At 33.4% G+C, this 15,147-nt stretch overlaps 1 protein-coding gene across 1 annotated transcript in view; it reads right to left on the minus strand.

Moving 5' to 3' along the window:
* Positions 1-2,563: 2,563 nt before the first annotated feature.
* The window catches only part of IMMP2L (inner mitochondrial membrane peptidase subunit 2), a gene marked incomplete at its 5' end in the record, with an annotated part of 413,525 nt that continues 400,941 nt past the window's right edge, over positions 2,564-15,147 (minus strand). Inside the window, 1 exon segment of the mRNA XM_072401517.1 lies at positions 2,564-3,066. Coding sequence (XP_072257618.1) covers positions 2,947-3,066 — 120 coding nt within the window.

Raw genomic sequence — 15,147 nt, forward strand, 5'->3', positions numbered from 1 at the left:
ATGTCAAAGCTTTCCCTATGCTCTGCTTTGTTTTAGACAAAATAGAACCTAGGGGTATTTTATGAGAAAGTGGGAACAAAATAATCATAATTATTGTAAGTAAAAAACAAAACAAAAAACACCATACTGTCAGTAAAATAAAAAGGGCTCATTGACGAGGTCAGTGCAGTTACAGCAAAAAATCAAAACAAAAAAAAATATATATATATATATATATATATATATATATATATATATATATAGTAGTACTAAGTGTTTTTTTAGCTAAGCAATAATTAAATTGTGCTAAGTAATGTAAAAAGGTATATGCTGTATATATATAAATTATAAATATACATATATATATTAAAAATATAATATATGCAATGCATAAAACTATTTATTTCTACATTTTAGCTTTTACTTGCTTACATCTAAAATATTCTGAATGTAGAACTCATTGATCACTGACAATAGAAAATTGGTTCAAGCTTTAGCATTTTTATACTAAATCATACCTGTCAAGTTAAACTCACTGAGAGGCCAAATATAATAGCTTTTCTATATTTTCAATGAGCTAGCAATATCAAATCTGTAAAATCAGCACAGATGTTGCCCTAGAATTCTAAACTTTTTAAAGCGTTCCTGTTTTTCTGTGATTTTCATTTAGAACACTTGAGAATATAAGATTTTTATGAAACTATGGACTAAAAGTAAATAAATTAAAATCCCACTTTGAAAATTGGCAATCAGGCAGTTGTACATTGCAGAAAGATAGGAAGAAAATGGAGGCACCCATGATGGATCAGGGACAGGTGAAGATCAATGGGTTTAGTTTTACTTTAAAGAGTGATTGCGTTCAGCAAAACCACTGACCTAGGTATGTATTAAAAAGTGCTAAGGTGAAAATCCAGTGTAATCCAATGTGAGGTACTTTATGTCTGCCCAATGCTTGTACTTTTTCACCAGGCTTCCTAGAGGGACTGTAGCTTCAGTGAGAACAGCTGACCTCACAGTGAAGGCAACCAAGGGTCTTGCAATTTGTGACTTTGGGGTACCAGGGCAAAGAGGTGCAATGTATAGCAGTGAGAACCTGATAAGAAAAGCTAACTGGCAACAAGGCATTTCTGCCTTTCATTGACCCAAAGATCAAGACTAAGATGCAAGGTAGAAGCCTTGGGTTAGATCTGTGTACCCCATAACAATTTTATAATATATTTTCCCCAATTTTAATAGAATGCAACACTGGAGATAAATTCACCTAACAGACATTAAAACAACTCCTAGGACACTTCAAATCAGCTCTGCTTTATTTCAGTATTTCCTGTACAACTGTAGGTCCTTCCTATTTGTTTAATTATATTCTTATCTTATGGTTAGTAGCTGTTTGTTGAGTTTTGAACCACAAAAGCTCAATAGATGTGGGGCTGGAGGAATGTGATAAAATCACTTGTTACATACTTTCAGTGTTTGCCTGTGTTTTAGGTTCCTTGAACAGTTGGATTTCCGCATCTTTGATCCACCAATGCCACCTTTTCTTTAGGCCACTGGGCAGCTACTGTAATTTCTTACATGAGATTTACATCTCCATGCACCAAGCTCAATTCTTACATCTATGAGATGCCAGGAATGGTCTGGGTGCCTAACATCGTGCATGCAAAATTCCTTCTGCCAAAAGACTTTACTCTCTGCAATTTCAGTTAGCAGCAACTTTCATTACAGGTTACTAGCTACTATGGAGGTAGGTCCTGCACATGTGCATTACACATCTCCAAGCACTCAGCTCAATTATCTGCATCTGTAAGATGCCAAGAAAAGGGCTAAAGGTATACACTGTATTGTACACGCATCACAGGCAGTATACACAATGAAAATAGTTGAAAATATATATTTTTTTTTTTTTGCAGAAGAAATATGCAAAATCTCTTCTTCTAAAAACACTCTACTCTTGGCAATTTCGATTAACTGTAACATGCACCTTTTCAGTGTTTATTCCAGTTTACCTATAGCTTTACCTACAAATTATCTTTACTTGACTTCTCATGCTTTGCAGGTGAATTTTCTAAATAAATTTGTTACTGTAAAAACTGTAAATGATTTCTATTTGGCTGTGTCTATTTCAAAGGTTTATGGTCTCTTCAGTTGCAATGATACAAGTCTCAATACTTTTCCTTTATTCTCCACACTACTTTTTGTTTTGCTAAAAGCTTTGGGTTATTGGATTTCACAGATTTGTTTTTGTTTTTTTTAAGCTTATTGGCTTACAGAATGGTCCCTTTAAGTGGAATTGTTATGGCCTTATCCCACATGGCCCACCCTAAAATGTTCCTAGAAATTGAAATTTATTTAATGTTCCCTTAAGTGTACCTCCAAAAGTGTGCCATTGGAATGGTGACTGAGAGAGCTGCATCAGTTAACACAGTTGAATGCTCTGCTATGTTGTAAATTTGAAAAAGAACCTTTTGGTTTGAGATTGATGCGAAAGAATAGGTGACATCAAATTACGGTGAGAGAAATTGGGACAAATGACAAACGAGGCCTAGCACAGACACCGAAGCAAGAAAGCATAGTAAGTGCAGTCTGCTTATCTGTGACAAGATTTTTTATTTTCATAAAATGATGTGCTTACAAGCTAAAGTAAAACTGTAGGTATGATATGAGATTTGTGTGCATATCAACAACATTAAAAATATGTTCTTCCAATAAAGTTGCAGCATTAGCTTCAATAATACATTTGAAAGGTATTCAATTAACAGTCACATTTAAATACAAATGCCTATCCTGATAGAGGTATTCTACATTTAATACAAGATACTAAACTGAATAGAACAGCATGAAAAATAACAAAAATCATTCCAAATTAATAGTATGAGGTATTCTTAAACTTTCTACACTGTTAAAGTTGACAGTGCAAAAATTGTCAAACACAATTTGCACAAAATTTTAGGAAGGGATTTTTAGTGACACTCAATCATTCTCGGAATAGAGTGGTTTGCGTTCTTCAAGTAGAACTGGCTTTAGTTTTTGCCATCGATTAGGTGGCCACAGGATATGAGTTGCTTGTGCATGCAGAAGGCCGAGTGAAACCTGTAAAACACAAGTGTGTGTAAGTACAAAATATAGATGTAAAGATATACAAAATTTAGAGAAAGTACTGTCAATTCATTACATCAACATCTTAACATGCACCTTTCACTGAGAGATAATCCAAGCTGCCATGTCTGAAGTCATTTAAAGAACTAAAATAGCCTGGATGTAAAGCCGATCTTTTATATTTAGTTGTTACAATAACACACCTGAAACAAGCATGCAGATATCTATGTTAAAATCAACTCTGTGATTCAGAATATAATAAAACCATAGGATCAGAACACCAACCAGGCAAGCTGTATTTAATAGAACCAGGTTAGCAGTAGAGTCTTCTCCCATGACAGCCACTGATCAATACAGAAAGTTTTTGCTTTAAGTGATACCTTTTAATGGTTAACTTGAAATTTTTATAATATTTGAAATATTTCAAAACATGCAAGCTTTCTTCATCAGGCTTTACGTTCTATATAAAAAAAAAGGAATCACTTAAACCACCACTTTCCGTGTTAGAACTATGTCAAAAAGTTATTACAGAATGCCTCAGTGAAAGGCCAACTTTATGTTCCATGTATTCACTATTGCTTACTCTACTACAACCCATAATTCCACATATGATTTATATATAGATTCACTTTCTATAGAAGACTTTATTAAAAAATGTATAGGGAAATTATATTACTGAAATTGTAATTGTAAAATACAAAAAATTTGTATTAATGGATAATGAATAAAAAAAATCCACTGGAGACGTGCAGGAGTCAAAATGAGAAACAAAGGCCGAATTTTTAATTGTAGAACAACAGTAGTACACACTCTATTTATACTTTTCTACAATTTTATGAATGTTCTGGAATGTACAGATCTAGTAGAGTCTATTATATCAAACACGACAATACATTGAACTGCTCCAGCTAGCTTTGCCTAAATCACATGAAGGCTATTAAAAGGGTGAAATGTGTACAGAATGCATGTAATCTGCAACAGCTTAAAAAGGTTTAGGTGCAAAATGTCCTGCAATTTAGACGAAGATGTATATCACATCTATATATTTACATATATGCATTTTATAAAATACCATATAAAATGTAATGGTAATGTGTTACAAATGCAATGAATGCTACTAAAAAGAAAAATGACCATCCTTGTTGAATCTGGTATGTCTGGGATGGTAACCACTGACTTTTTTCTTTTCTCTAATATTATTAGAAACAACTTTTTTGAACATGATAAACACTCAAGCTACCGAGATGCCCTCAGCAGTGAACTAAAGGATAATTAAAGCAATTTCAGTCACTAATCATTCTTCTATATTAGAACAATTATGAGAAGAGATCTTTTTTTCAACAATTTCTGGAGATTGCTCTTTTTTACATTTTGTGTTTTAAAAGTGCAAAAAATTGGTTTAGAGATTCCATAAAGTACCCATTTTTTAAGGTATATTTAAGCATTTTTGTCACATTAAGTTTAAAACAATTAGAAACTCTCCAAACTAATAAAGAATACATTCAGACTATACTGGCCCTTGAAAACCTGCTAGCTCTTTTGACATTGATATATTTTGACATATACATTATGTGCAATGTTGGTAGAGCAAAACAGTTATAAAATCTAGCAAATAAGCTGTCTAATTTAAAATAAAAATTATTATGAAACTGTTTTACTGTAAAAAAAGAAAAAAAGTACTTTTACAATAATTTAAACTTGCAAGGCTAGAGGTGGAGCTATGGGGTATAAATCATCTTTTAATACACTTAGTGTTTCTCTTTCATTAGTATAATTTGCATTTCCTTTCCCAATATATTATATTAGAGTAGGTAAATCTAAAAAAATACCTTAATGCCCCTATAGTTGTACACAAAAACTGGTTGCCATTTCCCTCAAGAATTTTCAATTCTTAGCTAAGTTAAGCAACACATTTTTCTATGGATGTGCTCACAAGTCTACATATCATTGGCAGGAAATGTAAAACATTACCCTTTTTGTTGCATTAATGCTTCAAAACAACATTACAATACACCAAACACCTGGATAAGCTTCAACATTCCTGGAAAAGCCCTTTAGATATCAAATTTTAACTTTAAGGTCACAACTGTGGAGTGTACTTGGGCTTTCCACATGATAAATGTCTGAGGGCCAAGTTGATCATTTTATTAGCAGCAGCAGAAAAATGTTAAGGTTCTGATGTGGTTATTGCAATCTCTAGCCTTGAACCACTTTAGGGAAATCTCAGTCATACAACTCATGCTAGGCAACAAAAGATTTTACGCTGACTTAGTGGCTTCTTTCAGAGAAGAACAAGAAGCTTTACCACATGGAAAAGTAAAGAGCCTCATTACCATATATCATAAAAAATGCAATCTAATATTGATTTTATTATCACAATCAAAGTGATATATTCATTAAATTACAGTTATTTCAAAATATTGATATTAAAACTCATAAAAAGCGATAAAAAAGCAGTGAGTCTGACATTCACCAAAACATTCTCTGGTGGAGAATTAATCATTGACATTAAAATACATGGATCTGGAAGATTCTTTACCAGAAAATGTTTCAGGGAATGTCAGAATCACAGCTTTATAAATAGAGCTCTATGTATAATATAATGTATATTTGGAATTTGCTCCTGACTATTTTTAGCTTTGGACACACACTCAAGCTTAAATGATCCATCTTATTTTTATCACCATTTTACTAGCAGCTATTTCTTTCAGTATGTATCTTCCCAATGTGCCAATGGTTAAACTGTTAATTTGCTTTAATCCAGTAAAGGTATAGTCTTTCTTTACAGTATAATTTATCCCAATATCGTATATTTCCACAGGTCCTAAATTAGGATTTGCGATTTTTTTTTACTCTATAAATCCTATAAAACTGTTGTATAATCTCTGTACTGTCTTATGGCAATAATGATTTTGTCATGTTAAATTTTAGAAGTGATATTTTACCAACACAAATATATTCAGCAATTATTAAATTCTCATTCTTGCAACAGCAGGTAAATATTGTACTGTTAATAGTGGTTTAAAGATTTTAAATTCTAATACCATAGACAAAAGAAGTAATTTATTTCGTGGCTTAACAGGTTTAATTGGGGGAAGCAAATATGAGTCACTTTTAAATGTTTTTCACAATAAGCTAAAACAAAACATGCATGATTTATAACAAATACATAATTACTTCTTCACCTTAAAGAAAAAAAAAAATCACAGTATGCTTGGAAAAATGCAAAAATGTAGTATTTTCTTCTCTCACATTTTTTGTTGGCTATAGCCCATGGTTGTTACGGTGCACAAATAAATTCTTTTATCTTAAAACATTAAGGAAGATTTAGAAAATATTGCTAGTTTACTAAGCCATTATGGGTTTCCTCTAGTGTTTTGCTGGATTTTTAGGCTAATGCTCTTTTGCATTTCAGTTTGTTTTTTCACACTGCCTCTTGAAATATGCTCCAAAATGACTACTTTTATAGTCTTAATTCATTTGTTCCTGTTGCACATACATCTTTGCCATTGTGCAGCGTTTCTAACAAGCAGCATTCATAATATTCTTGGTACTAGCTCTTCTCTTCATCAGTCAGCAACTTACTATAAATATGTTACAACAAAATGTTTAACATCAGTGCCAAAATACCTAAATATAAAATAGATTTCATCCAGTTGCATTGCTGAATCCAGAAGATAAACTATCATCCTGCCACTACTTAGAACATCAAGCATGCAATAAAATGTAGCCTGAAATATTATATTAGATCTAAATGGATTACTAAAAGCAGAACCTCAAAGTCTATAAAAGATTGAGAACAATTTATTGGATGGCTCTATCATTATCCATGTAATGTCTATTTTACATATGGAACAATTTGTGCTAGATAACACACCAGGTAAACATTAGAGAAGCATATGGGTGTTGTGGCTGTGGCATGATAAAAATAATATTACGAAAAATATCAGGATAAAAAAAAATCTTAGCATGCCTGGCTCCTAAAATATGCGACACCACCACCAAATATTTTGTGTAGCTTTTGATCAGAAAATTATATTTCTGTACATTGATATTTCAATGATTCTTTGCTTGAACTGCATCTGTTTGGGGTGAGATCTGAATGGATTTGAAAACGGATCCTGTTAGAAATACTCTGTCCTCAATACATTGAATACTCTGTCCCCAATAAATTTATTTTTTAAGGAATTGCCCATTTTTATGCACTTTTATTAAAGTTTTAAAGCTTACCTTTAAAATGCTGAAAAATGCCTATGCCACGTTTTCCTGTGTTTTTCACATTTCACCACGTTTTTAAGGAATTTGCATATTGAGTGCTTAAAAACTCGGGAAAACACAGGAAAACGTCCCATTGAAATCACGTTTCTTACGTTTTTGGGTGTTTTCTAGCGTTAACCTAGCAATTTAATTTTTTTAACGTTGCAAGCAACGTTTAAGATAGATGTCATACACATGCCTCAAGGAAACATCCTGGTGTTGATTAACCCATTTTAATGCATGGGGATTTCAAACAAGAGCTGTAAAAGCCTCAGGTTTAACGCTAGAGAAACAGTCTGTGTAGACTAAGCCTTATGGTTTTGACCATGCAATAGCCCTAACAGGGTGCTTAGGGTTAAAAAATATTACTTTGGAATATTTTGTTTTAAATATTTTATTTAAGATTTTTGTTTTGGATAATTACAAGGAATAAGAAAATAAACTAAATTACACTATAATAAAGTAGCAGAAACTTTTTTATTATTTGAAATGATGTGCAAGGATTTTTCAAAAAATCTTTTAAATGTACATGCTTTAGCTAAAAGGGGCTGTATGCAATTTATGTAAAAATGAATATATATTATAAAATAATTCTTACACAATATTTTGATTACTGTATATTTCTGCTGCACTAATTGGTTGTAAAGTTTTCACAAACCTTACAAATACGGCAATTTAATAAGCCCTGAGGCTGTCAGTAGCTAAAACGCTGACTAAAGTGTTTTGATGTATTGTTCAATATGTTTTATGCTAGATAAAATCCTGCACTTTATTTAATGGTGTGCCCTTTTTTTATTCTTCAGACATGACCTCCACTCAGTAAAAATTGGAAATTGTGGCTACTCAGATCAATAAGCTTGACAAGAAGTAAAATAACTTTTTATTGATTAATACTTTTGCAAATATGAAGATGGGCTTGTTAGCTGTAATTGAGTACAATATTTTCCATACCACAGGACATGTAATAATTGCTTTTTCTCTTCAATTTGCTATAGCCTGACAGTGAAGTAAAATTGTCCTATGCAAGTGAGCAATACGTTGTAAGAGTCAAATATCTAAAAAAATGGATTGTTGTACGATTCTTTTATAGTCTACAAAAAGTACAAGTTTTTAACAAAATGCATGCTCAGTTTTCTTTTACATAGGAGGGTAGACATAAAAGGGTCGTTAGTGTTTTTAAGTGCAACACCCTTATAAAAAAGCAAAAAAAAAAAAAAGTGCAGTACCGCCCCCTTTATTCTCGCTTGTGATCAAAAATGAATGGGAGCACAGAGCCTCCCGGGATAACTACCTCATGCATCCTGGAAGGCCCTTGGATGTTCCTTCTGCGCATGCCCGAGCATCTCAGCATGCACAGAAGGAGCCTTTTTATCAATAGGAAAAAAAATGCCACATCTCACACATGTGTAGTGAAATCATCAAGATTTTTCTTAATCTACGTCACCCAATCTCGCACCTGCGCAGTGCGGGATCAGGTGAGGTAGGAAGAACAACACGGAAGAAGAGAGGAGAAGATGGCAGCGCCAGGCCGAAGACTGATACAAGGATGACATGGGACCCAATGGAAGAAACCTCTCGACAGATAAACGGATCTGTGAGATTGAAGGTTAAGTGTGATTATTTTGTTTTCAGTTAGTTTTGGGTTTACTTCCGCTTTATGAGGAAATCATGAAGACAATTTTCAGCTCTGCAAAACAATGACCAATAATACAATCAGTTTTGGACAAGTTCATCAATTTTTAACACTTTAAAGTTTATTTTACTGTAAAATACTGCTGATGCATGGGTATACCCCTTTTGGGACTTGGTTTTGTCCCACGGTTCTGTGGTTATTTTTCTAACTTTTTCTATGTATCATATTTAAAAAACATAAAAATTCAAGGGGCAAAGGCAACTTTTGACGATGTACTTAATATCTGCTGTAGTTTTATTTTTGTTCATTTTCTTTTGTATGCAGGATACTCTCATGCTACTCACGCTATGTTTATTGTGGCCTAATATATCCATTTTTTTCTTTTTTTTATTGATTGTACTGTATATCTTCACTGTAATGTTTTTATTGCAATTGTTTTATGTTGGCTTGCCTTCAGTAAAAAGATATTAAAAAAAAAAATACTGCTAAATGCTAACTTAATCGGTGCTTCTGCTGTGAGGATGAATTGCTCCATAGTACCTACAGGTACAGAGGTTGGGAAAGGCTTGTTTTAAAGCTTTTTTACTACCAGTTTAGCTAATGCATATCTGACTGCTCAATTCTAGGCCACGGATTCAGATTAGAGTCTATCTACCGGTAGATATCAAGTGCACAAATTAATTATTAATGCTACAAAGTATTTGGAAAGGAGCCAATCGGGTGTGCTGTAGTGCAAGGTGCATTTTGACAGCAGGGAAGAGCACAACAATAGAAATATAGGCCCTGATTTACTAAACTTCTCCAAGGCTGGAGAGAATACACTTTCATAAGTGAAGCTGGGTAATCCAGAAAACCTGGAATGGATTTCATAAGTCATTAGCTATTTGTTAGCAAATGTTTTCAATCCTGGACCAGATCCATTTCAGGTTTGCTGGATCACCCAGCTTCACTAATGAAAGTGTATTCTCTCCAGCTTTGGAGAACTTTAATAAATCAGGGCCAAAAACTCATCATCGTACTGATTTTGCTCTGGCCTGGAGATGCAATTTCATATTTTAAATAAACTGAATTTGTGCACACTAAAAAAAAAACAAGTTTTTATTAAAATAAATGACCTTTATAGTGAATCATGACTGGAGCACCAGGTTCAATTTCAATCCAGGACACTATTTGTTTGCCTCTACATTGGTGTGAGTGGGTTTCCTTTGGGCATTTCGGTTTCCTCCCACATCCCAAAAAACATACTAACATACAAATTGACCTTGTCTGATATATGACTATTAGTAGGGACATAGAAAATTGCGAGCTCATATGGGGGAGAGTTAGGCTGCATACATATCAAATTATTCTCACCTTGGATCAGGGGTGTCAAACCCAAATACACAGAGAGCCAAAATTAAAAACTCAGACAAAGTCGCGAGTCAACCTTGAAATTTTCTGAAAAATTTGAGAAAATTTTTCCTTCTCATTAGATATTAAACATTTTCATATGTAAAGAGGTTTTGCTTCACATTCAATCTGGAACAAGCCTGTAATAGAGAAAGAGGCATTACACATTTTTTTTTAATTTTATTTAAGAAAAAAACTAATGCCTCTTTCTCTATTTGTAGCCTTCTAAGTTAAATTTCACTGGCAACCTTTTTGCACAGGCTAACAATAATATTAACAATATTCTTCTATTAAAATCCAACCATTCAAGTCCATGCCTTGGAGTAGCAAGGAAAAGTACAGCTGAAGAGCTGACAAATGAATGCCTGATCAGGAATGACCGCTGCATGTCAATGTACGAAAGCAACACAGGGTTTAGCTTGCTCTTCCTCTCCATAGAGCAGAATGGAAATTGTTGTGTACAGCATTCATTCATTTATCTGCCATTGGGAACCATCATGAAAGAATATTTCAAGTGATCATTATCCCACATGTATGCATAGCCTTAGTGGCATGAATATGGACTTTGTAAAGCGCTATTTGAAATGTCAGTGCTACAAAAGTACAAAATATTAAACAGGGATGTGTTTTTTTTTTTTTTTTAAGAATTTTTATTTAGTAAAGACATGAACAAGAATACAATAAAATTTAAGAGCTCAAACAATAATATACATAGGAAAATAATCCTTGTACATATCAATTTTTCATTTTTTATAAGATAGAAAATAAAGATAAGTGAAAGAAAAGAAAAAACAGAAAAAGGGAACAAAGAGAGCACATATAAGATAACAAAAAAGAAAAACAACAATACCAGTCTAAATTAAAGTAAACAAACTACACAACTGACGAAATACTAACAAATTTATACATCAAACTTTTTGATCAGTGGATTATGTAGAGTGAGTCAAAGCCTAAGAGAAATTATTAACTGTGCATCTCCTATGGGAGAGCCAGGGATCCCAACTTTTAGAAAATTGTTTGTATGTATTTTGAGACAAAGCAAAAATTCTTTCATAAGAACAGTGTACATTAATATCTCTAAGCACTTCCTCAATAGTGGGTACATTTAGACTTTTCCATTTACGCAAAATAGACATCTTGGCACTTAGTAAGATATGAGTAACTACTAATCTAAATTGTCTAGGTATTTTATCTATATTTAAATGTACAATAGCCATTTCAGCAGAAGGTAGAACGGAAACATCAGTAATTTCTGATATTAAAATAAATATTTGGTTCCAAAAGGAGCGGATAGAAATACAACTCCAAAGAATATGGTATAGAGTGCCTAATCCACCACAATTCCTCCAACAAAGGTAATCTCCAGATTTAGTAAAGGAAGCAACTTTAACTGGAGTAAAATACCAATGATTAACTATTTTCTGATACATATCCCAATAATCCGCACATTTAGTATTGCTATATATGGTAAGTAATGTTTTTTCCCATTTTAGATCAGAAAAGGTCTTACAAAAAATATTATCCCACTTTCTCATTGCTGAGTATTTGCTAAATCCCAAATTAGAGCTGAAAAGTCTATAGAATATTGAGATACCTCTAGAATACGATTGCAAATTAGAAAGATATATAAAAATAGCTTTATCTATAGGGAGTCTATCCGAGAGGTCTAAATTTAATAAACAATGTCTAATTCTCATATATGTATAAAATTCTGAGGACGGCAAGTTGTATATCTTCTGTAGTGCTTGGAAAGTTTTAACTTTTTTAAAGAAATATAAATCCTTAATTTTTGTAATACCAAGATCATACCATGTTTTGAGCTTCAAATATGGTATAAATACTTCTAGGATTCTTACATCTGGTGTAGTAAGTATATTCATTTGAAATCTAGAGTCAAAAATTGGATATTTATTCCAAATTTGAAAAGTTGTTTGGATAGTAGGGTAAATGCTGTTTATGATTCCATATCCCATTTTCATTGCTAATAATAGTCGCTGCAGAGAAATATTTTGAAGAAAGAACCTCTCCATTTCCACCCATATCTTATCAGAGGTACTCGTCCACCAGTGCTTAATCTGGGACATAATAGACGCAGCATAATAATATTGAATACTAGGTAAGCCCATTCCTCCAAATTTACGTTCTTTAATCATAACAGAATAATGATAACGTGATTTTTTTTTTAACCATATGTACTCAGAGAGTAACTTCTGGATTTGAATAAAAAATTTAGAAGGTACTGGGATACAGATTGTCCGAAATATATACAAAAACTTTGGGAGGAGAAACATCTTAAATGCTGCTATCCTACCTGCTGCCGAAAATTCTTGTTTCCTGAGAGTTAACAATTCTGTTGGCATTGATATCAAAAGTTTCTTATAGTAGCATTCGTACAAAGAGGCAGTATGAGCTGGTAAGGATATACCCAAGAATGGAATTGATTGCGTTTCCCAAAGAAATGGGAATTCAAGGTGCAATTGGTCCACTTCTATTGTGGCCATATGTAATGGGAGTATATGTGATTTAGTTATATTAAGTTTATAATAAGAAGCTTTACTATATTGCTGTATAGTATTAAGGACTTCCTTTAAAGATGTCCGTGGATAGGTCAGAATAAGCATAATATCATCTGCGAATAAACTGATCTTATGTTCTCTATTGGCTATTAATATACCAGTTATTTTTATATCTGTGCGTATTTTAACTGCTAGTGGCTCAATAAGTAAAGCGAAAATTATAGGAGATAGCGGGCATCCCTGTCGGGTACCATTCGTAATATCAAAAGTAGAAGATAATGCACCTGAAGTAAATACCCTGGCACTAGGAGTAGAGTATAGAGACAAAATAGCTGTCTTAATCCATCCAGATAAACCGAATTTATCAAGTACAAAGGATAGATAGCCCCAATGTATTCTGTCAAATGCTTTTTCGGCATCCAAAGAAAAGAACACAGACGGGCATTTATGTATTTCTGCAAAACGAAGTACATTTATCAAACGTCTAGTGCCATCTGGGGCTTGTCTGTTCCTTATAAATCCTACCTGATCAGGATGAATAATATCCGGAACAATCAATGCCAACCTGTTGGCCAACAGTTTTGCATAAATCTTAACATCAGAGTTAAGAAGCGAAATCGGCCTATATTGGTTAGGGGCAGTAGAGTCTTTCCCCTCTTTGGGAATGGTAACAATTATTGCTTGAAGCATCTCCTTAGGAAACCAACCTCCTTCACCTGCTTTATGAAACATTCTAGCCAAATATGGCGAGAGTTGTGTCCTAAAGGCTTTATAATATTCATTTGGGAAACCATCGCTACCTGGAGTTTTATGATTTAGTAAAGTGTTAATAATTTTAATTATTTCAGCTGATGTAAAGGGGGTAGAGAGGTATTGCAATTGAGATGGAGTAACAGATGGTAGGTCAATGGAGTGCAAAAATTTAGTTATAGATTCCTCTGTTGGTTGAAATATATTAGTATCTTCCTTCAAATTATAGAGGCTATTATAGTAGTTACAAAAAGCTTCTGCAATGCCCTGAGGACTATAAGTATATGTCTTAGTGGTGGGATCTAATATAGAAAATATATTAGATTTAGTACGCTTAGTTTTGATTTTTTTAGCCAAAAATATTCCCGGCTTATTGCCCAAGGAATATTGAGCGGCCTTCAATTTCTTAATAAACACATCATATTTCACCAACAAAAGAGATTTAAGTTGCGTTCTAGTTTTAGAGAGCTCAGCTGATAATTGTAAAGAGGGGGATTGCTTATCAAGCGCCTCCATATCCTTAATAGCTTTTAAAAGATGGTTTATTTGTTTCGTTCTATTTTTCTTTTCATGAGCGGAAGCCTTGATAAACAAGCCCCTGAGAAAAGCCTTATGTGCATTCCACAAAGTAAATGTATCGACTTCAGGTGTATGATTGACAGAAAAATATAAATCCAGGGCATTCACAAAATCTCTTTGATATGTCGGATGGTTCAAAACATAGGTATTCAGTCTCCAAAGCTTGTCTGGTCTGGCGGGTCTATTACCCCACCTAACCGAAATAGGTGCATGATCAGACCATGTTATGGATCCAATAGAGGATTGAGAAATCTGCAGAAGAGATCTTAAATCCGTCAGAAAAAAGTCTATACGAGAGTATGAATGATGAACATGTGAACGATAGGTATAATCTCGCTCTTCTCCGTGATGGCATCTCCAAATATCTAAAAGTTCATATTCTATCAGTAGGTTCCGCAGATCTCTAGTTCTTTTATTATTCTGTGCAGTAGAGTCCAAGACATAATAAGGGATCGCGTTAAAATCCCCCCCCAACAGAAGAGAACCTTGTTTAACTTTATTGACCAGTTTGAAAAGCTTTCTCAAAAATGAATGTTGGTTATAGTTAGGTGCATATATATTAACCAATGTGAAGATTTCTGTATTGATTTTACAGATCAAAATAAGGTATCTTCCATCTTCTCCAGCGATATGTTGGATATATTGGAAGGGACCTGAATCTTTAATCAAAGTCAACACACCACATTTCTTTTTAGGGATGTTAGCCATATACATATGGGAGAATCCTTTGATTGACCACTTAGGCTGATGTAAACTATGGAGATGGGTTTCCTGAAGAAAGGCTATATCCGCTTTTAAGATTTGCAATTCTTTATATAGCAAATTCCTCTTAAAGGGACTATTGAGTCCCCTAACATTTAAAGAGATAAAATTAGACATCACTCAGATAAAATGCAGAAAGTAACAGCAAAAACTGAAAAAATGCCAGGTGTGTTTCAATTATGAACATAA

The sequence above is a fragment of the Pyxicephalus adspersus genome, chromosome 2 (assembly GCF_032062135.1).
Source record: "Pyxicephalus adspersus chromosome 2, UCB_Pads_2.0, whole genome shotgun sequence".
Lineage (NCBI taxonomy): Eukaryota > Metazoa > Chordata > Amphibia > Anura > Pyxicephalidae > Pyxicephalus > Pyxicephalus adspersus.